At 43.7% G+C, this 23,115-nt stretch overlaps 3 protein-coding genes across 3 annotated transcripts; 1 reads left to right on the top strand and 2 right to left on the bottom strand.

Annotated features, from left to right (window-relative positions):
* Window positions 1-4,751: 4,751 nt before the first annotated feature.
* MYCFIDRAFT_210346 (uncharacterized protein) lies at window positions 4,752-6,674 on the top strand. The gene has a single exon (XM_007925151.1). It carries the CDS (start codon window positions 4,856-4,858, stop codon window positions 6,422-6,424), a length of 1,569 nt encoding a protein of 522 aa, XP_007923342.1. The 5' UTR covers window positions 4,752-4,855; the 3' UTR covers window positions 6,425-6,674.
* A 2,112-nt stretch (window positions 6,675-8,786) lies between these two features.
* Window positions 8,787-10,652, bottom strand: MYCFIDRAFT_81836 (uncharacterized protein; the record flags this gene model as incomplete). Its single annotated transcript, XM_007924606.1, has 6 exons — window positions 8,787-9,417; window positions 9,468-9,759; window positions 9,813-10,149; window positions 10,214-10,259; window positions 10,312-10,426; window positions 10,496-10,652. 6 exons carry the CDS (start codon window positions 10,650-10,652, stop codon window positions 8,787-8,789), a joined length of 1,578 nt encoding a protein of 525 aa, XP_007922797.1.
* A 5,076-nt stretch (window positions 10,653-15,728) lies between these two features.
* MYCFIDRAFT_186316 (glycoside hydrolase family 5 protein) lies at window positions 15,729-17,561 on the bottom strand (the record flags this gene model as incomplete). The annotated part of the gene is made up of 8 exons (XM_007925150.1): window positions 15,729-15,804; window positions 15,863-15,909; window positions 16,093-16,241; window positions 16,296-16,396; window positions 16,470-16,764; window positions 16,919-17,009; window positions 17,068-17,134; window positions 17,185-17,561. 8 exons carry the CDS (start codon window positions 17,559-17,561, stop codon window positions 15,729-15,731), a joined length of 1,203 nt encoding a protein of 400 aa, XP_007923341.1.
* Window positions 17,562-23,115: the final 5,554 nt, after the last annotated feature.

The raw sequence follows: 23,115 nt of genomic DNA, 5'->3' as shown, positions 1-23,115 counted from the left end.
CAAGAAAATAGGGTGGTTCGACAGCCTCCTGAGGTCCCAGCAGCCATCGGAAAGCGACAAGGTGATGTGGCCGACACATGCCACCATACAGAAATGTCTATCGTATCGAGTATATCTTTCCTGCATATAGGCATATACCAATGACATTTCTGGGCATTCTTTCTCTGTGCATCTCCCGTTCCAGTTGTGTTCTCGCACTGAGGTCGTCCTCACGTGATGATCGACATTTGATTGGCGCGGAGAGCAGTCCGCTCGAGGAGCCACACTGACGTAATTAATGCCTGTCGCTGCTCTGCATTTCAGCTTCTCTGCCATTCTTGGGCCTGACGCTCCCACAAAAGCAGCATGACGACGACGATGTGCTGTCCACCTGGTCGCGACTCGCCACATCTTCATCTTGTGCATGCGCCAAGTGGTCGTCATTGGCTGCATGCCGTTTGTGTATTACGCTATGCAATATGTCGCGCCATGCGCTCGGAGGACCATGGAATTTACTGTAGTGTGGCTGCACTATAATTAGCATAGAATTAGCTTCTTAGCGGTTTCCCACTTCTCTTCCAAAATGATACTACACCTCGTCGTCGCTATTTCTATAGTATACACCCCTCGAAGGTATTGTTAATAGCGCGGTTACTAGACTATTAGCTTAATAAGATTAAACGCCTATTCGACGAGGGCGAGTTGTCTAATATCGCTATCTCTAACCTACTAAATGTCGCTAGGCGCAGTATCGACAAGATCTATAACAATTATCGCCTATTTAGTATATTCTATATTAAAGACCTTGCGAGGTTAGGTCGTCTATAGTCGCTATTACTAATCTTTAAGGATATAAGTAGTATCGTATTGCCTAGCGTATATAGTCGCAGTTTAACTAATCTACCTGTTTCTATAGCGTATCTTCGAATTCCTTAACGACCGACCGTATGCCTACTAAGACGAGGTAGTATAGTATTTATACGACGAATACGATATTATTATTAGCTAGTCGACGGTATCGCGAGTACTAAAGAGGCGTAGCTAGACGAGGAAGAAAGCGATACGGTTTGCGGCGGAATAGAACTAGGACCTTCGAGACGACTTTAAGATAAGGCAAATAGCTATGCTAGCGTATAAGGTAGTATATATCGATAAGAGCGCCTCTAACGAGCGCACTAGATAGCGGAAATACAGATACGGTCCAGTTAACCGCCCTATCTTTAAAGAAGGGTCGGCGGTAAGGTTAAAGCGATAGAGTGTCCTACCGGCTATATTAGTTAATAGTTATCTTAATAGCACTATTATCTACTAAGGTTCTATTACCGCGGAGATCTTCGAGGCATAGTTATAGCATATAGTACTACCTTAAATAGAGCCTAGTATATTTATTGTTATAGATAATGCGTTAATCTACCGCACTTAGCGTATAAAGGATATCGTAGCGGCGGTAGGTATCTACCTTCGATACCTGCCTCCGTATTCGCTAGACTTCAACCCTATTAAGTTGTTATTTAACGTACTTAAGGCATAGGTTAAGAAGCATGTTAACGAGGCTAATTGCTTCGTAGACTTCGGCAAATTTATACGGTATGCTATTAACTAACTAGATACTCAAACAATAGCAAGATCGTAGTTCTAGCGAGTAGGTTATCGCTAATATCGACCTTGTAGTTACTCCCTTATAGTCTTACTTATACTAACTATTATCTCTAGCTTAGCAATACGGCTTCTTAACTCGTCTATCTCCTTCCTTATTTTATCTATAATAGCACGCGCAGTATTAGTAGCTTGCTCTTTTATTATTGCTTCTATATACTATAGATCTAGCAATGTTAGCTATAGTAACGAGCCTCTTAAATTAATAGCTAACGGTAATACAGTAGTCGGTAATACAGTAGTAGCGTCTCGTATAAGGTCCTCTTCTTCTTAACTATCGGCAACCTATAAAGAATTAGTTAAACCTATAGCGATACCTAATCGACATACTTCTAATACGCTACCGATAGCTATTGCGATCAAAGAGCCTAGAATCCGGTAGATTCTAAGCCGTTTCTATCGCTAGTGTTACCTCGAGATTATTTAAACTAGTGCCGCTAGTAGGTCGCTATTCGTATCGCAATCGAGTAGCGGTCCGGAGAGAACCCGCTTAGAAAGCCGGAATCTATAACGACTAATAGGGCATCACTACACTACTACAACAACACGTCTATATGCCCTCCTCGGTAGGAAATAATACTATTAGCTATACTAAATAACCTCCCGTTGTCCGTTTTAAAAAATATACAGATATAGTAAAGATATAGTGTTAGCAATATATTAGGGAATTTGCGACCTTCTACCGCTTTCTCTGCGCCGAGACTACCGAAATTTCGGCTTCTATAGTACTCGGCTTTGCTCGGCGGTTAAGCTTAGCGGGTCTACGCTTAAGAAGCTAATTTTAACTACTCTAACTAGGCACTAGCGCAACACTATAACGCATTGTTTTTTATTACTATAAGTATAGAGAGCCGAGACTATATCTATCTAATGCTCCTCTAATTTATACTATATAGAAATACGTAGTATTAGTGGAATAAGAAGCGACATTAGTTAAACTAAATATTAGCTATTAAGCCGCCGACCTATACCCGGAAATCCTCGCTTCTAGCTCGCTTCTATACTAAAACAGCGCTTCTGTAGCTAACTAACGAATAGGCTATCGTCCGACTTATTAATACGACTAAGTCGCTGCTTACGGACTTCCTTATTAATATATCGCCCTACTACGGCGATAAATCGAGCGTGTTAGCCTTCCTTAAGTCTATAGCGGACCTAATCGCTCAATTTGACCCTTCTAAGCTGTTTAAGTAAGAAGTCGCCTTCCTCGTAGATACGCTTAATATTAGCTATATCGGCGTGTCGCTTACTCTAGCTGCTAGTTAACTCTTTACGCAACTAGCTAAAGAAGCCTATTAATTCTATATCGGCGGTATAAGATTAATAGGAAGCGATTAAGCCGCTAACTAGACTTGATTGCAGTCTAACTAGTAGACTAGAAGCCGGTAGACTAGAAATGGCGCCTCTACGACCCCTACTATTAGACTAGCTATAATAGTTGTAGATTACTACTAGAGTTAGCGTTATTAGTGCGATAGCACGTCTACTACTACTACTACTACCTTGCTGTCTAAATAGATTAGACAACTGCTTGTCTCGTTGCTTCTATATCTTTAATACTAGTGCCGCTCTAGGGTCGTCGATTGTTAGCCTTCTAGCCGGATTAGCCTCTCGAGTCCCCTTAACCTATCTAGCGGCTATTTCCGGATAGATCTTGCAGTAGTCTTCTGCCCTATCCGGACTACTGAACTAGCACAATCTACCCTTGTTTAGACAGTATCTATTCTTATAGGGCTAGCGCTAAGCAAGGGCGTGTCGCAGGTCCGTTAGAGAGCTAGTTAGGTCGCTATTATTATCGTTAGGAGTCGCTTTATTATCTTCCGAGCGCCCTTTAGCTAGTAGGGCAGCTAACTGTTGCTAAGTCGCTATATTCCGTAGCCTCTAAGAAGCCTATTAAGTCCGCCGTAGTTGTTAAGTTATAGGCTCTTTAGCAATAGCGGTTAGCTTAGCTATAATAGCGAGTTTAAACTCAAGTCGTAGGCCCTTCTTGCCTTAACTATTCTAGACAGCTAGCATAGTATATACGCGCTTAAAATTGAGGTCTGTTATGCTAGAGCTACGGTAGAAGTGTTTAGCCTTTACCTTGTCCGTAGAGGCTATAATAGTAGCGCTCTTAAGACTAAATATAAGTCGGTTATTAGCCTTGTTGCGCTAGTCGTTAAACTAGTAGTCTACGGCCTTATAAGGCGACTCGTAGCTTAGCTTACTCGGATAGTACTTACTTAGTAAGGCTTCCTTCTACTTGTCCGTATATAGGTTCTACTATATAGTATATTCGAATACCTCTCGCTCGTTCTCGTCGTCTTTATCTTCTTCTAAGCCGTAGTCTTTATCGATATCTACTTCTATAGAGTCTTAGCGCTAAGAAGTCTCTAAATCTAGCAACTCGTTGTTAGTATTTAGCTCTTCCGGACTATTACTTAATAGTAGTAGCTCTTTACGTCGTTGTTTCTTAGTAGCGGCGGCTTCGAGGACTTCCTTCTTCTTCGTAGTAAGCTTATATAGTCGCTTCGAGGCTCTTAGTATACTAGCGTAGCAATAGAATAGACGAGAGAGTGCTAAAATGCCTAGCTCCTAACCTTAAGGCTTACTAAGAGGTCGTAAATGGATAGAAGTAAGAAAGGCTTTCGCACCGGATCGCATTCTACACCTAATTTGTATAGTGCGGTAGATACTCGGCAAAGACACTGATACGCGCTAATTTCCATCCCTCCGACAGCATGGCGCGACTTATTGCATAGCATAATATTCCCCACCGCCAATGTGACGAAACCTCAGAAGAAAAGAGTCTCATTGCCTCATCTGCTTTTCTACATTCCACACCTCTCTTGCTCAACATCTTGCAGGTAAGGCGTACAGACTACAGTACCGTGTCGACCAGCTCTCAAGCATAATCATAATGTCTTCTGGCAACCAGAAGGAGCAAACTGCACCGTTCGTGCAAGCAAACAAGCCAGACGCTGCCGAGTCAGTGGCACAGCAGCTACCTTCGGCCCATGATGTCACAGAGACTGTGAAGCAAGGCGTCAGTTCCCTGGCCACTGGTCTAGGAAATCTTATTAATATGGCCACCAATGCCACTGCGCCAGAGACGAGCACTGGAGAGAAGCCACAAGATCCAGAAGATCTCCATGTCCCAGGCGGTTTCGACGACACTGAGGGCCCTGTCCCAGCATCAACTCCGGCAGAAGCAACTCAGTCAAGCCTGCAGCAGAGAAACATGCAGTCAGAGTCTCAAGCCGAACCGCAGCGGGTACAGGACGCGAATCTTGAAGGGACTCAAATAGCACGACCGGGACCATCTGGCTCTACCTCGGCTGTTTCTGGCAGTCTACCTGTCTCGGCCCAAGCAGGTATCGATGAATCGGTGATTGGAGAACGACAAGAGAAGAAGTATAACCTCGACGACGATATGCAGCCATCAACAGTTGCAGGGTCTGCCCTAGGCCGTGTTTCTGGAGACGAATTGCAGTCTTTGCCAAAAAGCGAACAAGACGTCAACTTGGAAGAGACCGCAGCTGCTCGCCCGGGCGCAGATTTGGAAAGTGAGATGGCAAGGGATGCTCCTGTAGGTGTTGGTAGCTCGTCCGCAGGAGCCTCAATGCCAGGAGCAACAGGTCTAGGAAATGGTAACCTGACAGTCGGGGAGCAGCTTGCAGGAGGTGCGGAATACGTCAAAGAAGCTGCACAAAATGCCGGTCAGGCGGCATACGACCAGCTTCCTTCTGCTCAAACCGTCAAAGAGACGGTCCAGGACAATGCTCAGTACGTGGCAAATCAGCTGCCAAGCCAAGCACAGGTCCAGGATACAGCAATAAGTGCTGGTCGGACAGCGTATGACCAGCTGCCGTCCACACAAGCGGTAAAAGAAACTGTACAGAGTGGAGCTCAATATGCGTCAGAGCAGATGCCAAGCCAGGAGACTGTCCAGAAATCGACGGAAAACGCATACAACCAGCTGCCTTCGGCCCAGGCTGTCAAGGAGAACACTCAGTCCGGAGCACAATACACAAAAGAGGCTGCCCAGAATGCGGCTCAGTATGCATCAGAGACATTACAGAGTGGCAGTCGACGGGCCTCAGAACAGCTTGGGACTGTTCCGGCTCTGCCGACAGACAACCGTACAGAGACTATGCAGGCCGTGGCTGACGAGGTCATGCTGGGAGAATCTAGCCGCGAGAATCTTCCGAAGACTCTTCCCCAGGCCGAGATTTTGCAGCGCGAGAAGGATCGAGGAACATTAGACAGCGACGTTGGCGCACCGGAACGGGTCATTGCCAGTCACCAGACAGCTCAATCAGGCCTTCAAGCCGCTGGCAATGCAGAAGCTGTTCATGAAAAGAGTGAAGTTGAGAAAGAATTGCTCCAGAACGTCGCTCCGGCACCAGCGAGTGCGGAGGGTATTGCTGCTGGTGACGGCATCAAATCCACTGTCCCTGCTTCCGGAGCTAGAACCAATATGGTCGGAAATTGGGGTGCTGATGGTGCGTCTGCAACAATCAATGCTGATGTGACTCCTGGATCTACATATCCTGACGTCGGCACATCACAACAACCACAGAGTGTGCATGGACATGGTAGCATTCCAGCGGGCGGTGTGCACAATGGAGTGATTGGCCATGGCTCTGGAGAGTTGCAGCCCTCTGCAGTACCGTCAGCAGCGGAATCCGAGTTTAGCGCTACACGAGCTGCAGACGATGTGGTCCAGCGTCTCAATATCGCAGAGCCAGATCTTACTGCTGGCGTGCATAATGGCGTTGTTGGAGCAGGTTCTACGCATGCGCCATGAGCGGACAGTAAGTCTGCGTTACCTACAAGAACCATATTAGCATATCGTGGGAATTATGAGCATTGAGTTGGGATGTTGTATGAGGAAGAGGCCTCGGAGCTAAGGACTTGAAGACATTCGTATTGCGTCTCTCATTTAGAATATTTTAACGAGGGAAACGATACTGTTCTTTGCGTTTGGGTTGAGAATGCCAAGGCCGAGAAGCTCTACTAAGATTTTACTAGCAAATTAGCTAAATCGTCCTCTTTCTACGCATTCTTGTCCTAATACTAAATTATATAATATATTAATAGTATAGCTATTAAATATATAGTCCGCGGCATTATTATACGCTTTCCTTACGTTCCTTATATACTACGCTACTATACTAGGTTACCTACCTTCTAAGACTACTAGACTCGTAGTATTATATTTTAATAATAACCTAGACGTTCTAACTATTATCTCGAAGACCGGTATAATTACTACGATAATATATCGATAGTAGAAGTACTACGAGCTATTTAGTAGTAAGATATATATACTAGATTCGGACCCGCTAGAAGAGCTAGAACTAGGTAAGAAAAGGAAGAAAAAGGTTAAACGTCGAATAAAGAAGATAATAAAGATTATAGACGAGTAGCTACTAGAATACCTCTAAGACTAGCTAGAGATATATTTAGAAGAGATATATAGTAAATTATACTATAAGTTCAGTTTAGAACTATACCCTTCGAGCGTATAGCGAGCCCTTACTAATCGTCTTAAGTAGAGTCGTAAAGACGGTAAAGTAGCCCTTTAAGTCGCGAAGGAGCGTAATCCGATAGTAAGAGCTATATAGTATACTAGTAAAGGACAGAAACTAATACTACTACTATTACTAGTAGTAATAGTATAGGCAACCGAGGGTAATATAACCTATAATAATATAGGCAGCTATATTTAGTAAGATAGGATAACAAACAAGTCGCTTAGGCTAGTAACTAGAGCCCTATAATATAGGCACTATAGAAGTGTAATATAAATAGTATACTATACGACGTTAATAATCTATCTACTATATAGAAGGAGGCCTCTTTTATAGGCTCAAACCCTAGCCTATAGGTATAGGGCTAGTTAGTACTAGCTAATATCCCTCCCTTTCTTCGTATCTAACTAGACACGTTTTATATCGCGCGCTTAAAACAAACAAACAGTAATATATTATGCGTTACCTTAGCGTTCTTAGCTAAGGCTATTTTTAGAAACTCCGTAATAATACCCCTAGGGTAGAATTGTTCCTAGATTCTATTAATATACAAAAACAATTTCCTAAATAGCCTAACTTACTATTGCTTTAATATACTATAATCCTTACTAGTAATAACTATATTAGCTAGTAGTCGGTTCTCGAAATCTATTAAAGCTATTAGTACTAAAGTACTACTCCTCGTAGTAAGCTTAATTAATAAGGAGGTTAGTAGCCTTCTCCTATATAGCTTTCTCCTAATCGCGTAGATATTCCTTAAGCTCCTCCTTACTAAACTAGAGGATTTGTTTAACTTTATTCTAAATAACGTAACTTAACTAAGGAATTCTACTAACTAGGGCTTCGGAAATATAGCTAAGGCCTTCGACTAAGATAGCCGTAGGGAAAGCGAATAGCACGAAGGTATTTAAACCTAGAAGAGCGGTTAGATTACGGTACGCCTTAGCAACCTTAGAGACGGTTAAGTTCTCGGAGCTCTTAATCTTAGTGCTATTAATAACGCGAGAGTAGCCTAGGTCGATTAATATACGGTCGCTCTTAGCCTTTAGATTACTATATAGAAGGTATAGTATCTAAATAGAGACTTCGTATTCCTTTAGAGGGTTAAGGATCTACTAAGCTACCTCGCCTTCGTTAGGCTAACTATCGAATATATATTCGAGGTCGTCGATAGTAAAAGTTATCGTCGCAGTCGTCGTAGTACAGAGTAGCCTTCTATATAGCCGAGCGTATTCGGTTTTTTAATTATATTCGATTTTCCTAAACTAGGGCTATTATCTAAGAAATAAAAAATAGTAATTAGTATATATAAAGTATTTATCTAGGTCGCTACTATAGCAGATTTTCGAATTTCGGTCTAGGTATTACGTATTCTTTCTCCGAAAAAAATTTAGGTCGCTTTATCTATATACGCGTACTAAATCCCGATAGAAGCGGATTAGACTAGTAACAAAGGGTGTTGTATAGTCTGTGCGGGAGTTTATTTCTATAGTGGCTTATAGTGGCTAAGCTGAGTTGTTATACAGATATACTAACAACCCTTTGTTACTAGTCTAAGTGGAGATAGGAAAATCCGGGGCGGCCGGAGTTCAGACTACACAGTGTTTTGACACGCACAATATCATATCACGCTGCTCAAGCTACCTTCTCGACTTCGATAGCAGTATTCTCCTTTTCATCTCTTCCCGGGCTATGCGAGCCACTCGCATCGTCCTCATCAATTGCGATATCTCGCATGTACGCGACAACCTCATCTTTGTCGCCGAATAGTGCAGCTGTCTCCTCAAGCGGCTTGCCAAGAGTATCTGGAAAGTAGAACCACATGATGACCGAGCCAATGGTCCCAGGAATGATAAATGCAAGGTAGTAGTACCAGCCGATGTTGGCCAGCGCGGTAGGTGCAGACTGCAGCCAGACGATGTTCATCAACGAGATCATGGCAACGCCCAAAGACATCCCCTTCGCTCTAAGGTGCATCGGCCACACCTCACTGATGTAGATGAATTGCATTCCATTAAGGAAAAAATCATAGGGTAGCTCTATAGTGAAGAGGACAGCAACTCCGGCGCGCAAAGCAGCCTTGTTTGTGCCTCCGAGGTATGTTGCCACAATGCCAGCTTCAGTTGCGAGGACGACCATGCAGCCAAAGACACCGATGGCCATGAATTTGTTCCGCGGGTAGTGGTCGTTGAGGAAGCAAGCGACGAGATCGAGACCCAAGGCCAAAGTCAACCATGCGGCACCATAGAGGAGTTGAGTGGCCGTACTGTTGTGCGTTAGCGAACGGACTACATCGGATTTTGATACAAAGCTTACTCAAATCCAAGCTGCTTGTAGAGCAGAGGGCCGTAATTGTTGATGACAAGAATTCCCGAGCACTGGATGAAGCCAGTCGTACCAATCGTGACGAGAGCACGCGTCCTGTGCGAAGGCTTCTGCAAGATGTGGAGCCAGCTAGTAGGCAAGCTTTTGTCGACCTCAAGTTGCCTCTTGATTTGGAGAAACTCAGTCTGAGCGAAGTTGTGGGTTGGATCACTAGGATCATCATGGAGACGTAGGAGAATCTGCCTGGCTTCATCGAGTCGGCCCTGGAGGATAAGCCATCGAGCTGAAAGCAATGATGTTAGTAGGAAAGCGATTCGTTTGGAATGTATGACTTACGACTCTCAGGACACCAATACAACCCCAGCAGCAGGCACAATGGCCAAAAGCATTGAACGATGAATGGGATTCGCCAGACCATGTTTCCGCCAGCCTTCCAGTGGAACAAACCGTAGCCTAGATATGAGGCAGCCATATATCCAAGCACGAGAACTACTGCGTGGAGCTGGACGAGCGCTCCTCGAAGATACGGTGGGCATACTTCTGGCATCCAGATTGGCACGGCGGCCAGAATCATGAAGGTACCAGCACCGGCGAAGAATCGGAAGGCGAGAAACATGCCGATGTGAACACTGCCTGCGAGGATAGCTCCCGAGAGAAGGATTAGGAGCGCGCTCTGGTCGAAGTTAGCGTGATCATCGAATCGAATCAAATAGAGGAATTTGCAGCATGCAACTTACGATTGCAAGGCCTCCTCTTCTGCCAAACTTGTCGCTCCAGTATGCCCTAACGTATCATCAGCATCTAGGAATTGGTCGCAAGACACTCAAGGACTAACAAAGTAAGTGTTCCAATCACACCACCGGTCTGGAAGATGCCGTTCGTCGCGGAAAGCAGAGCAGTCGCATTTGATCGAGTGTCAAGCTCAAAATAAGTGATGAACGTTGGCTGGGCTGTTCAAAACTATCAGTGTCGTCTTGCTCCTGTATATACATGTATGTTTCCGAACTTTGACCACTCACCCAGCGTTGCACTAATGACGTTGGCAGCATAGCCATAGCACAGCGAACCGATCGAGACGAATAGGATCATCCACAAGTTATACCCATTGAGTCGCTTTTTTCCATGACCTTGGGTGCCGTCGCCACCTGCAAACAAAAGATCTGTAAGGACACCCATCGCTTGCGAGCTGAATGGATGGCAATGAAGAGGAGCTAAAGAAGACCTACAAGGGCTCTGTGGAACCTGGCAAGAGGGTGTCAATTTTATACTCCTACTCCGCTCGATATTCCTTCATTCGAATCACGGGCAAGCATGGTCAAGGATATCCATTGCCGCGACCCTAGCTGCTTATTCCCATGCAATGTGCTCCATGAGACGAAGAGCCGCGACGCCTCGTAGGATTCTGTACAAAAGATCTGGAACTTCACCCAAGCCATACAGCTCTCCCCAGGTTTCGAGCAGTGATATCCGGGGACCGAATATCCGGGGTTCCGTCACACACTCCTCCCCGCTGTTCGCGGGGTTTCCGGCCATACGTAAAATCGCCTTTTCCTAGTAGGCTACACGTAAAACTCGATATGGTGGTAGGTTCCAGTCCTATATAGATATATAGGTGCATATAGTATTGAACCGCGAGTCCAAATATTATATTAGCTAGTTTATCCGAGTATATAGTAGCTATAGGACCTTACTATCGCTATTTCTTATGTAATCCTTAGCAGGCGCGTCTACCTTATTCTAAAGCGTATATTCCTCGTGCTCCTCCTATTTCTTATGTTCTACTATACGGATCGTATACAAAACTCGGTATAGCGTATAATAAGGGCAAAAACGTAAAGAGGGTACGAGCCGAGCGGTTAACCGAGGCAGAGAGGGCAGAGAGGGTAGTAGATCGCGTCGTTTCGAGATACTACGAATTGAGGCTAGATTAAGGTCCTACGGTCGCAATTTAGTTACTAATATGCCGGAAATCTACTATTCCTACCTCTTATAGTGCTTATGTTTAGTTTCCTATTATATATACTCTATAACATTGCTGTCGTCGAGTTTTACGTATAGCCTACTAGGAAAGTGCGATTTTACGTATAGCTTAAATCCCCGAGCTAGAGCGAGGGGTAAAGTAGGCTAACGCAACCCCGGATATAATACCGCATGCACGGTATAGGCCTATATAGCGCGGGCCTTCTGCAACGGACTCGGTGAGATATAGAAGTCCGCGCCGTAGTATACGTGACTATAGAAAACGTGATCTCGTCGTCGGCGCGCGTCGCTATTACTAGGTCGACGGTATAAGAGGGATAGTAGTAGTGCGATTTCCGCTAGCATACTAACTATCGATAGCGAGAGGTAGTATAGTCGCAATTTAATAGATTTCGCACTATTTTAATGGAATTTAACGACCCCGCTATCTCTACTAATAGATACTAATTATATTACTAAAAATAAAGCTAAAGTTTATTAGCAAAATAGCGGTATAGCAAAATTCGAGGTATAGTTAGCGATTATAGCTATTTTAATAGCGTTAATATATATTAGAGGGCGGCGGTATATAAGGCATGCCGCTATAGACTATTATCGCGCTCGGAGGCGCGTATTGCTACCTATTTGTCGCCGGTAGTATCGGTAGAGGTATATAAGGACTATAAGTTACTACCGCGGTAGTATCCGTACCACTTACTACCGCGCTAGTAGTAGTAAGCGGCGCGGAACACGCGTTAGTACTAACTAGAACCGCCGGCCGCGGCTTAGGACTAAAAATACGCGTATTTGTCGCTTATAGTGTTCCTAATAGTACCTATAACAGTTCTACCTCTTTCTCGGACCTCTTACGCTTCTAGCTCTTACTCTATATCGCGTCTACCGGCAGTAGATTAAGAGGGTAATAATATTGCGATATTATATTGTTAGGTAATAGCGCTTGTAATAGCGCTAGCTTCGTAGAAAATAGCGCAACCTCGCGGTTAGGTCGTTGTTTATTAAAAGCGCGTATAAATAACTTAGTAAACTAGCGCCTTATATTATTACCTACTTTATAGAAGATGCAGACGGCGTCTCGTATTATAGTAGCGCGCTTAATGTCGTCGTTATTAAGGCCTTCTTCGTCGCACTTACGCTCTAATTTAAAGATTATCTCGTAATAGTCGTTTATTGTTTTACGGATCTCGAGATAATAGCTATCGTTAATAATAGCCGCTGTCGCCGTCGCTGTCGCGGTTATATCGGCTTATAAAGTAAGGTTGTCGGCCTTTATTAGAGTCTCGTAGATCTCGAGTCTACGCCCTTTAAACATACTAATCTAGTAATGCTAGTAACGCTCTTTAATAAGGATACGGTAGAGCTAAATATAATAAAACTAAAGGTAGGAGCAAAAGATACGCTATTGCCTAAAGAAGCGATAGTCGCAGGTTAGTAGACTAGACGCGTCGCACTCGGCAAGGGCGATAGGATCGTAGAATACCGTAGAATCGTTAGCGCGATTAATCTTAGCGCTAACCTTACGCTATATAGGCTATAGTAGGCGTAGAAGGTATTCTCTAAGCTCGTCGTCGTCTTCGCGAGTAAAAGGATATATATTAATAGTCTAGCGGCGCTCGATAAGGAAAGAGCGGAGGTCTTTGTTAGCGACTTCTTAGAATACGTATATTATAACGCTAACTAGTAAATAGTCCGCCGCTATAGGCGACTTCTCTTCTAATTTAAGGCACGCGTAGAAGCTCTCGTTTATATTAGTGTTTTTGTTTTACTCGACAATCGGTAGTATATTAAATATACGAAAGTAGTTTGCTTATAACGCGATATCCTTGCCTATTTCTACTTCTAAATACAGCTTGTTCTTCTCGTAGTCGGCGTTTCGAGGAAGGCTCGAAATAGCGGCTTATAGTAACTCTTTCGCGCCTTCGAGCGACCGACGATAGATAACCGCGGCTTTGATATAGCGACGCGTCTTAGCGTAGATTTTACTACTAAAGTAACGGTTAATAGTGCGCTAGACGTAGACGTAGCAAAGGAGGTGTTTAGTAGTAGGAAACGCTATTCGAATAGCTCGTCGCTTAGTAGCCGAGTCGTCTATTAGTATATAGATTAGAGACTACCTATACTAGTACCTTATTATACGAAGGAAGGTAGCGACAATATCGCTATTATTAGTAGGAGATAGCATATAAGCTACTGCGCGTATTATGCTATATTTGTCCTTAATATAGATAGTATAAAGATACTAACCTAGGGAATTAGTCTTATATATAGCATCTATAAAAGCGATAACTTAGTGCTATCGGAGCAGTTCTAGGCTAGTTTTAGACGCAAACACGATGCTATACGTAATCTCGCTATCGATCTGTCTTTTAACTAATGCTATCTCGCATTTGTAACTAACTATCGCGTTAAATTAGTAATTGTTATAATAGAAAACTAAAATCAAAACAAAAGAATCTAAAGTTTAGTATTCGGCCTACTAAGACGCGCTAGAAGCCGGACCGAGCTGTTACCGGAGCTTCTAAATTATCTTATTAGCTCGAAGCTAAGGCTCTACGGCGCTGCCGCTTTAAGCGAAGAACTTTAAAGTCCTAAGATTCTAGCTTTTCGTAAAGAATTCGTAGGCAACTAAGTCTAATATCTTCCTCTATCGATTGCTATCGATTTAATAAGTTAGACGCGATTACGTATCGATCTATTAGTTAATCGGAGTCCGGATACGTAGGCGCGACGGTCCGCTAAGCAGAATTCTAACCTTACTCTATAGTCGAGATAATAATATAAATTTAACTTACACTATTTATACTACTATAATACGTCTCTTTGCTAAGTTTGTTATACGAGTAACGCGCCGCCGAGTTTGCTAGACTTATACGTAGTAAGGAAGTTCCTTCCGGAATTAAGTATATCGTATTTCCGTAAGAATAAGCTACCGGCGTCCTTAAAGCGCTAGTACGCGATTAGGTCGTATTATGCCTTTAAATAATAGTATACCTACGAAGGGCGGTATCTATAGCAGATCTTATATCTAGCTATACTTAAGAGCGCGCCGCACTATCGGAAATTATTAAAGTTATCTAGTTAGTAATCTTAGTAGTGTTCTTTGCGACTAACGCGTTAAATGCGATATAATACTACCTCTTCCTCGCCCGTCTTCTTATTCTAACTATAGATACTAATAACTTTTATTATTATAAGACAACTACGCGCCGGCTCTATCTTCTTCTTATTCTTATTAAAGTGCCGACTCTTCGACTTATTAGCCTTCTAACCCTGCTTTTTGCAGAAGCGATAAGTATAGCGCGTTATCTCGATACTATCGCGTTTAAAATACTACGCCTTATCGACGACCTAGATATTATCGACGTATAGTTTAAGCGTATACTAATCTTTTGCTAATAGAACGAACGAGTCTAACGCGTCGCATAGGATATACCGCTAGCGCTAGTATTTAAGGTCGTCGACGTAAGGGAGATATACGAATATAGTACCCTCGAGCGGTTTTAATATCTAGGACTTCGTACTACGCCGAGGGCGTTTATTAGAGGAGTTATTACTAGTTTCCTTACTAAAATCGTCGCTTTCTTCCTTTCTAGGCGCGTCCGCTATATCCTCGTCGCTTTCGAGCGCGAAATCGCTTTAGATAGTCTCCGCTATAACCTCCGCCGCCGGCGCTAGTAAATTCGATCGAATAGAAGCTATATCGTACGAAAAGGGGGCAATATCGATAAATACTAGCAATCTTAGTAATAGAAACGATAAAAGAGCTAGGTCTATAAATACGGAAGAGTGTTAATAAAACAATAGTACGCGTCGCGCGTAGGAGAAGCTAGGCGGAAGTCGGGCGGACCTTCAACTATTCACCGACACCGTGCGCACGGACTACATACGCATGCGGTATTATATTCGCCTCCGATATCCGAGGATCTGGCGACAACCACGTGCTGGCAACGTGTGCGGGGTCCCCAGAGTTCGAGGCTTTTTGACTTTTCTTCTACATATGGGCCGCCAGCGATACATGTAGGTGAATGTCAGTCATGCCTATCATCAGAATTGAGGCGTTCGCAAGCCAAAAGCCACAAATCCAGAGGACCAGGTGTCGACATCTGCGACTCGCATTCCGCAGTCAGCTGTTAATCAGTAAGGAAATGATTTTGTTTCTATTGGGGCCACAAAAGAGTTTGTTGCGCATCTAAGTAGGAGCGAAGCAGAAGCGCAAATGCGACTGTATTCTGATTGACAGCATCCACCTTCTTCTATGTACTACCGATGCAATTCTCACTGCTTATTATAGCCGGCATTCAAAGCATTGACCTGGGCTGCATGCTGGAAAACCAAATCCTGAGCTTCGGCACTATACCTCAATCAGCATTTCCCGATCCCATGGAGTAGATGTGGCGGATGTGGCGTACTCATCCAAGTATATCGTGAAGCCATCGTCGTGATTGCGGCCATATGACTACCAATCTCTTGAGTCAGCGATATTCTCACGGAACGAAAGAGATCCCAGTGCCGATTGCAATTTGTGCAGGGCTTGCAATCACCCGATTGTCGATCGACGAGCTCCGGCGCCAATGAAAGCATATAAACGGTGCCCACCATGTGAGGAAGATGGGGTATGCGATCTGTAGATGGAACTCACATAATTCGAGTAGCCGAATTGCCAATACATGTCCGACACCTTCAGTTCAAGCGTCGTTGCCTGCCACAGCTTCATCACTGCCAAGCGAGTCTCGTTCGCCGCAGTAGTCTTCTTGAAGATTTTAAGACGATCGGCAGCGTTGAGCCACCCTATCTATAGGTCAGATCCATGTCGCGTTGCATATCTCCTTCTGGATACATTACCATATTCTTCGTGGACAACAGGTTTCTGTGCTGTTTCGCCAGTCTCTGCATGATTTTTGATCCATTGCACGGTCCACTCAACGGACTTACTCCACCAGTCTCTTCAAGCAAGCAACGCAACTCGTCAGCAAACGTGGTTCTAAACGAACAGCCTACGACGGTGGATGGACGTACGGATACGAGTGGAAAGTACCAAAGTCGACATTGGGTAATGAGAGCTCAGCCAAGAAGTCGCCGCCGTCTGTGCCGTTATAGAAGACATCGTCAGGGTCGAATCTGGTATACTGCCCTTCAGAGCCGGTCGTAACAAGATGATTGGGGTCAAGAGACTTGATGTAAGTGCTCATTTCATCCTTCCACGCAGTTAGCAAACCTGGTGTGCAACCACCTGTGTTGGTATCATTTGCAGGACTGCGTGGTAGATTGCGAGTGGGATCTCCGCCACATCTGGGCTCATTTGCAAGCTCCCCTAAAACAACGGGTATAATGGTTAGCAATGTTTCTGACAATGCTTGCTCTGAAGCACAGTGGTGAGACAGTGCTGGCATCATCATTTCTGACACGACTGCCTCAGTCGCACACACTCCGCTGGAGTCGTGCCTTGTACACAAAGGTATACTTACACGCCATAATCGCAGGCGAGTTCTTGTATCGAGAGACCATAGCTTTGATGTATCGCTTGAAGGCGTCTTTGATCGCTGGCACGCGGTAGAACTGGTCATAGTGAGCGTTTCGACAAACGAACAATATGCGTATCCGACACAAAGCCTACATCGTCATGATACGGATCTGGTCCTCCCAGATTCACAGTGTACACGTCCATGCCGCCATAGTCAGCCCTGGAGCCAAGTCAGCCTTAATGGCACAAGTCAAAAGCCGATTCGCGTACCAGTTGTTCGTCAGGGCGACAATTAGCTTGATGTCGTTCGCAAGAGCTGCGCTCACGACGTCGTCAAACGGCTGGAGATCGATCACGCTCTTGCCGCCTTGCCACCGTTGGAACACGATTTCGGTTTCTCCTGCGCCCTCTCCGCCATACTTCGGAAAGCCATTTGGCTGGTAAGTGCTGTTCTTGTCGTTGAAGCCCCATGTACGGATGACCTTGAGACCTGCCTCCTTTGCTGCTCGAAAGCCGACTTCTATGTCGCTCCGATTCTGGCTGAACGAAAAGTAATAAGCATTGCTGCCAGCGAAATAAAAGTCTTCGCCATTGAGCTGAAATTTGGTGCCCTTGGTGCAGACAAAAGTGTGAGGCTTTGGCGGCATAGTCGCAGCAATTGCCGCCATAGCTGACGCGATGAGCGAGAAGAGAGTCCATGAGGCCATGGCTAGTGGCAAGTATGGAATCTCAGTCCAGTGGGCTCGCAAAGATTAGGTACTGCGAAGAGCCCCAAGGCATTCTCACGATCTCGCCCTCTTTTGTACAGTGGAGGCTCTCGTCCGCGCCGTGAACGGTATACTTCGCCATGGACAAGCACAACCTGGTCATCAGCAAGGTAGTTGTTGTGTTCAGCCTGAATGGCAGAGATGTGCGAAGGGCAGTGTGTCTGCCGACGTGGAAGACTGAATGAGACCGAGTCGATATTGATGGCTGAGCAATGACGCCGTCGTTATTACTACAGTGGATACCAATTACAATGCACAGACATTCTGAAATTTACAGCTAGCGTTCTGCATGATCCGCGTCAGGAAATCTGGTGATCCCGAAACCGAAGTTGCCGACTGGGAGCTGGATTCAGGGCGGCATGGCGAGTTTCCAAGCATTATTGCCTCAGCGTGGCAGCCGCATACGCGTACCTTCGAGAGAGGCTCAAGAGCTTTCAGCCCCACCTTCCACCACGGAATAATAATAAACATGACATAACTTTCTAGTAAAAGAAAGTAGTGCAGCCGCGGTGAGGGCGACACTAGCTCGTGTTATAAAGTTAAGATTAATAATAGTTATATAGAGTTAAGGAAGGCTAATTATAGGTAGAGCCGTTGCTCTATTAGTTAGCTAACCCCTAGACTGTCACTTCCTTATTTCGTAATAGTCTGCCCTAAACAAAAGAAAAGGCACGCCCTTATACTATTATTAGAAATTTTCCTTACCTAGATACTCGTTATCTAGTAGGCTATCTACTACTTAGGTATATTATATATCTACTCGTTTAAAGGCATACTAACGCCTTAGCCTTCCTTTCCGCGAACTCCGCTTGCTTCTTATTAGCCTTAGCCTCTATTGCCGCCTCCTTACATTCTAACTAGGCCTAGACTTACGCTTATTGCGTTTCCTTCTTAGCTACTATCTATCGGTTAGTATATCGTTCTACGGACAGGTCGGTTATATCGGTCTATACTCCTATATAGCGGTAGAGTACCTATCCTTAGTTACTTCCGAATTTAGCGCTAAGGTCGTCCGTAAGCTAGGTAGCCTTAGTCGTTACTACTAACAAACCTCCCTCTCTAGACTTCTATTTAGGCGGGCTTGTATTATCTCTATTATCGGTAGCAGCCCTCGCGCGGCCGTTATCTCTATTTTCGAGTGCCTCGAAGTTAGCTAATAATACTCTAGAGTCTATAGGGTCTACGGAGTGTTCGTCGTTAGCGACTATTTACCTTACCTCGTACTATCGCCTAACGAACGCAACTCGTACGGCCTTAGGGTCGTAACGTACTATAAACTGTCGCTAGATAAGTTCCTATAATAGCTAGTTATACTTAGACTATAGCTTCTTCGTTAAGTTCTTAACCTTCTTAGGTGCTCGCTCGGTGCCGTCGTTAGCTATGTTTCTCTATATAACTAGGTCGATATTAAGTGTCTTATTCGGCGCTAGATAGAGTATATTAACCTTAATGTCTCGTATTATATCTCTCTACTCTCTAAGTATCTTATTACGTTTATTCTTTTTCTTAGGCGATAGTTTAGCTAGCTCTACCCTCGAAGTCCGATCCTTAGTAGGCTAAGCCGTTAGGGCTCTAGCTAGGGCTCTCTTCTTATCTAACGACGTCGTCTCTATTATAGGCGATTCCTTTAGAGTAACGGGTATCGCCTTCTTAGCCTTCTTCGTTAGCCGAGGAGTTAGAGTTACCTCGTCTTTATCGACAAGTTAGCCCTTACCCTTATTCTTTCTCTTCTTAGTACTAGATTTCGATAGCGTCTCCTCGTTAGCGTTAAATAGCGTAAACGATAGATAGGCGTTAACTAGTATAAACGATAGAACCGGTACCTTATTCTATAAGATAGGTTCTAGGTCGGAGATAGTCTCGTTATTTCCCTTATTCTTGTTATCTAAGATTAAGATAGGTTCTATATCGGCGACAGGCTCGTTATCTAGGACAGGCTCTATTAATACTGCTACTATACTTCGGAATCTAGTAACTAGGTCCCTCGTATCGCTGTCGTTGTTAGGCTCGTTAAGATAGTTAGTAATATCGCTATTATTGTTTTCGCTATATCGATAGGCGTCGAAGCTTATATCTAAAAGGTTGTCGAAGGTATAGTCGCTAGCGTTACCGAAGTTAGCGTTAGCGACGTTGCCTAAGGTAGTATCGTTAGTAGCGGCTATTTCGCTATTAGCCTCGGCGGTATGCGTAAGGAGGTCGTTAGGTAGAGCTATATCGCGTATATTAGACGTATCGCGCGGTAGCGGTAGCGTTTCCTATTTCCTATCGTATTCTATTGCTTTGCGCTACTAGAAACAGTATCGAATGTTATAAGCAAGCTCTCGTATTAGCGATAGTAATATGTTCGCGAAAGTTATTATTATAGTAAAGTTGCTATAGCGAAGTTGTTATTAAAATAAAGTAAACTTAGTATACGCACGCGCCTAGTATATACGCTCCTACCTATTATAGAAGTAAAGTAAACTACGTAGAAGCTACGCGACCCGTTATTAGAGGAAATGTACGTACGGTAAGTCTATTATGTAATGCTCCGTTGCTATTCTATCGGTAGCGACGATCGTAGGCCTTTACTATCGTTAGTAGAATGCCTTCTACTCGTATCTATTCGTCCGCTCTAGCTTCTGCGTTCTTCTATCTAACTAGATATTCTACTACCTCTTTCCTATACCGACCGACTCGTCGGACTCGTCGGTCTCTTAGCGCTTCTATTTCTAGTAGGGCGTCTCCCTATTCGATACGTATCCTTAAGAGTTGCCTCGTTGCTCGCTTATACGGGTCTTTAGTATTAGAATAAGGCTCGAGTTCCGTAATAGAGACTACTAGGTATATCTTCTATGTTTTCGGCAGGTTAATCTAGTAGGCTAGTCCGGTGCTTATAACCTTCGTTACCTTATATAGTCCGATCCTTAGAGGCGTAAGCTTTCGGTTACTAACTCCTAGGATAGCGTAATTCTTAAGCTATAAATAGACTATATCGCCTACTACTAGCTTCTAGGCAACATGCTAAGAGTCGTACCGTTGCTTTATAGCGGCCTATATATAGGCGATATTGTTCTCTGCCTTAGCTTAGTAGATATCCCGTTCCTTTACTAAATCCGTCTCGCCCGTCGTTACTATTTAGGCTAGTTCCCTAGGGTTGAAACCTATTAACACCTAGTTCGGTAACATACTAGTTAAGGCGTTAACTAAATTATTAAGAACTAGCTGCATATGCGGCGTTATGTATTCTAATTCTAGATCTCTATTAGGATGTTAGGTAAGGAAGTATCGTAGGGCAATCTCGACGGTCTAGTTCGTTCTCTTAGACTAGCTATTAGCCTATAGGTAATAGGCAGTCGTTATTAGAAGCTTAACGTTTATCCGCTTAAAAATAGCCTTCTATATCTCGGACGTAAACTTCGGGTCTCTATCGGAGATAATTACGGTCGGTAGGCCCTAATTGTATTAGAATAGCTCGTCGAGTAAGCGGTTAGCCTAAGCCTCCGCTAAGTACGCATCGTTACTAGTAATTAGGAGTACCTATTTCGTATACTTATCCGTTACTATAAGTATAGCGTTAGTTTCCTAAGCGGAAAGGGATACTATAAAGTTAATCGTAATTGTATAGAAGGGTACTAGTAGGGATAGTATAGGATTTAAGGACCTATACGGCTTGTGTCGCTTAGTCTACAACTCTAAGCAGTCCTAATAGTAACTTAGATACTTTTTTAGTCTCTTAGCTAGTTTCCGGATGTAGTACTAGTTATTTATATAGATATAGGCACGATAAAAGCCGATATAGTATTAGTTATCGTATATACTACTAAAAATGTTACCCTCTAATGCCTTTAGGATGCATAATCGTTAGTCGCCTAAATAGGGCTTATCGAGCTATACTAGGCCTTCGTCGTCGACTAAGAAGCTAGTAGAGCCTAGTTCCGCGTTCTATACTATTACTTTAATATTACTCTAGTATTTATCTTCTTCGTATGCTTCGATAAGCTATTACTTAAATACGTCGTCTATTTCTAGCATTATTACTCCGCAAACTAGTTCGTCGAATACGTCGCTCTCTAAAAGATAATCGTCTATTGTTTCTAGGCGCGATAAGGCGTCTAGTACGATATGTTCTCGCCCTAGCTTATAGACTACCTTTAGTAGGAAAAGGGAAAGATATTGCAACAATCTCGTTAGTCGGTTATTAAGCTTATTAACTAATAACGAAGTTAAGGCAGTCTAGCTTACGATCCCTAGCGTTACCGCGTAATCTGTAAGTACTATTACTACTAACTCGCATGCCTCGACTATCTGTCGTACGCGTTTAATCGTCTATACTAGGTAGGCGACCTCTAATTCGGTCGGCTAGTACTGTCGCTCCGTACTAGAAAGAGTTTTTAACAAAAACAAAATTAGTTACGTCTTTGTCCTACTAGGATTTTTAGTAATAGCGTCGCCCTCGACGTAGGCTACTATTACGCTAAAGCCTCGTTTCTTAGACGCGTCGATATAGATATATAGCGGCCGGTATCTCGCGAAATAATATAGTATCGTTAGCTTAGTAAAGGACGGAAACTAATACTACTACTACTACCTATAGTAATAGTATAGGCTACCGAGGGTAATATAACCTATAGCAATATAGGCAGCTATATTTAGCATAATAGGATAACAAGACGGTTACTTAGGCTAATAACTAGAGCCCTGCAATATAGGCATTATAGAAGTGTAACATAAACAATGTACTATACGAGGTTAGTGCTCTATCTATAATATAGAAAGAGGCCTCTTATATAGGCTCAAAACTTAGCCTAGGTATATAGGGACTTAGCCTAGGTATATAGGGCCGGTTACTAGCTAATATCCCTCCCTTTCTTCGTATCTAACTAGACACGCTTTACATTGTACGCTTAAAACAAACAGTTATATAGTAACCTTAGGCATCTTAGCTAAGGCCATTTTTAGAACTCCGTAATAACACCCCCGGGGTAGCATTGTTCCTAGATTCTATTAATATACAAAAACAACTTCCTAAGCATCTAATCTACTACGCTAACTTACTGCTGCTTTAATGTACCGTAATCCTTACTAGTAATAACCTTATTAGCTAGTCGATTCTCCTAAACTCTTCCGTAGGTATTAAAGCTATTAGCGCTAAAGTACTCTACCTCGAAGTAAGCTTAATTAACGAGGAGGTTAGTAGCCTTGTCCTATATAGCCTTCTCCTACTCGCGTAGATAGTCCTTAAGCTCCTCCTTACTAAACTAGAGGACTTGTTTAACTTCGTTCTAAACAACGTAACTTAACTAAGGAATTCTACCGACTAGGGCATCGGAAATGTAACTAAGGCCTTCGACTAAGATAGCGGTAGGGAAGGCGAACGGTACGAAGGTGTTAGAACCTAGAAGGGCGGTTAGATTACAGTGCGCCTTAGCAACCTTAGCGACGGTTAAGTTAT

Source organism: Pseudocercospora fijiensis (assembly GCF_000340215.1).
Source record: "Pseudocercospora fijiensis CIRAD86 unplaced genomic scaffold MYCFIscaffold_2, whole genome shotgun sequence".
In the NCBI taxonomy this organism is placed as follows: domain Eukaryota; kingdom Fungi; phylum Ascomycota; class Dothideomycetes; order Mycosphaerellales; family Mycosphaerellaceae; genus Pseudocercospora; species Pseudocercospora fijiensis.
The sequence above is the reverse complement of the archived record's forward strand: the minus strand, read 5'-3'. Positions and strand labels throughout refer to the sequence as shown.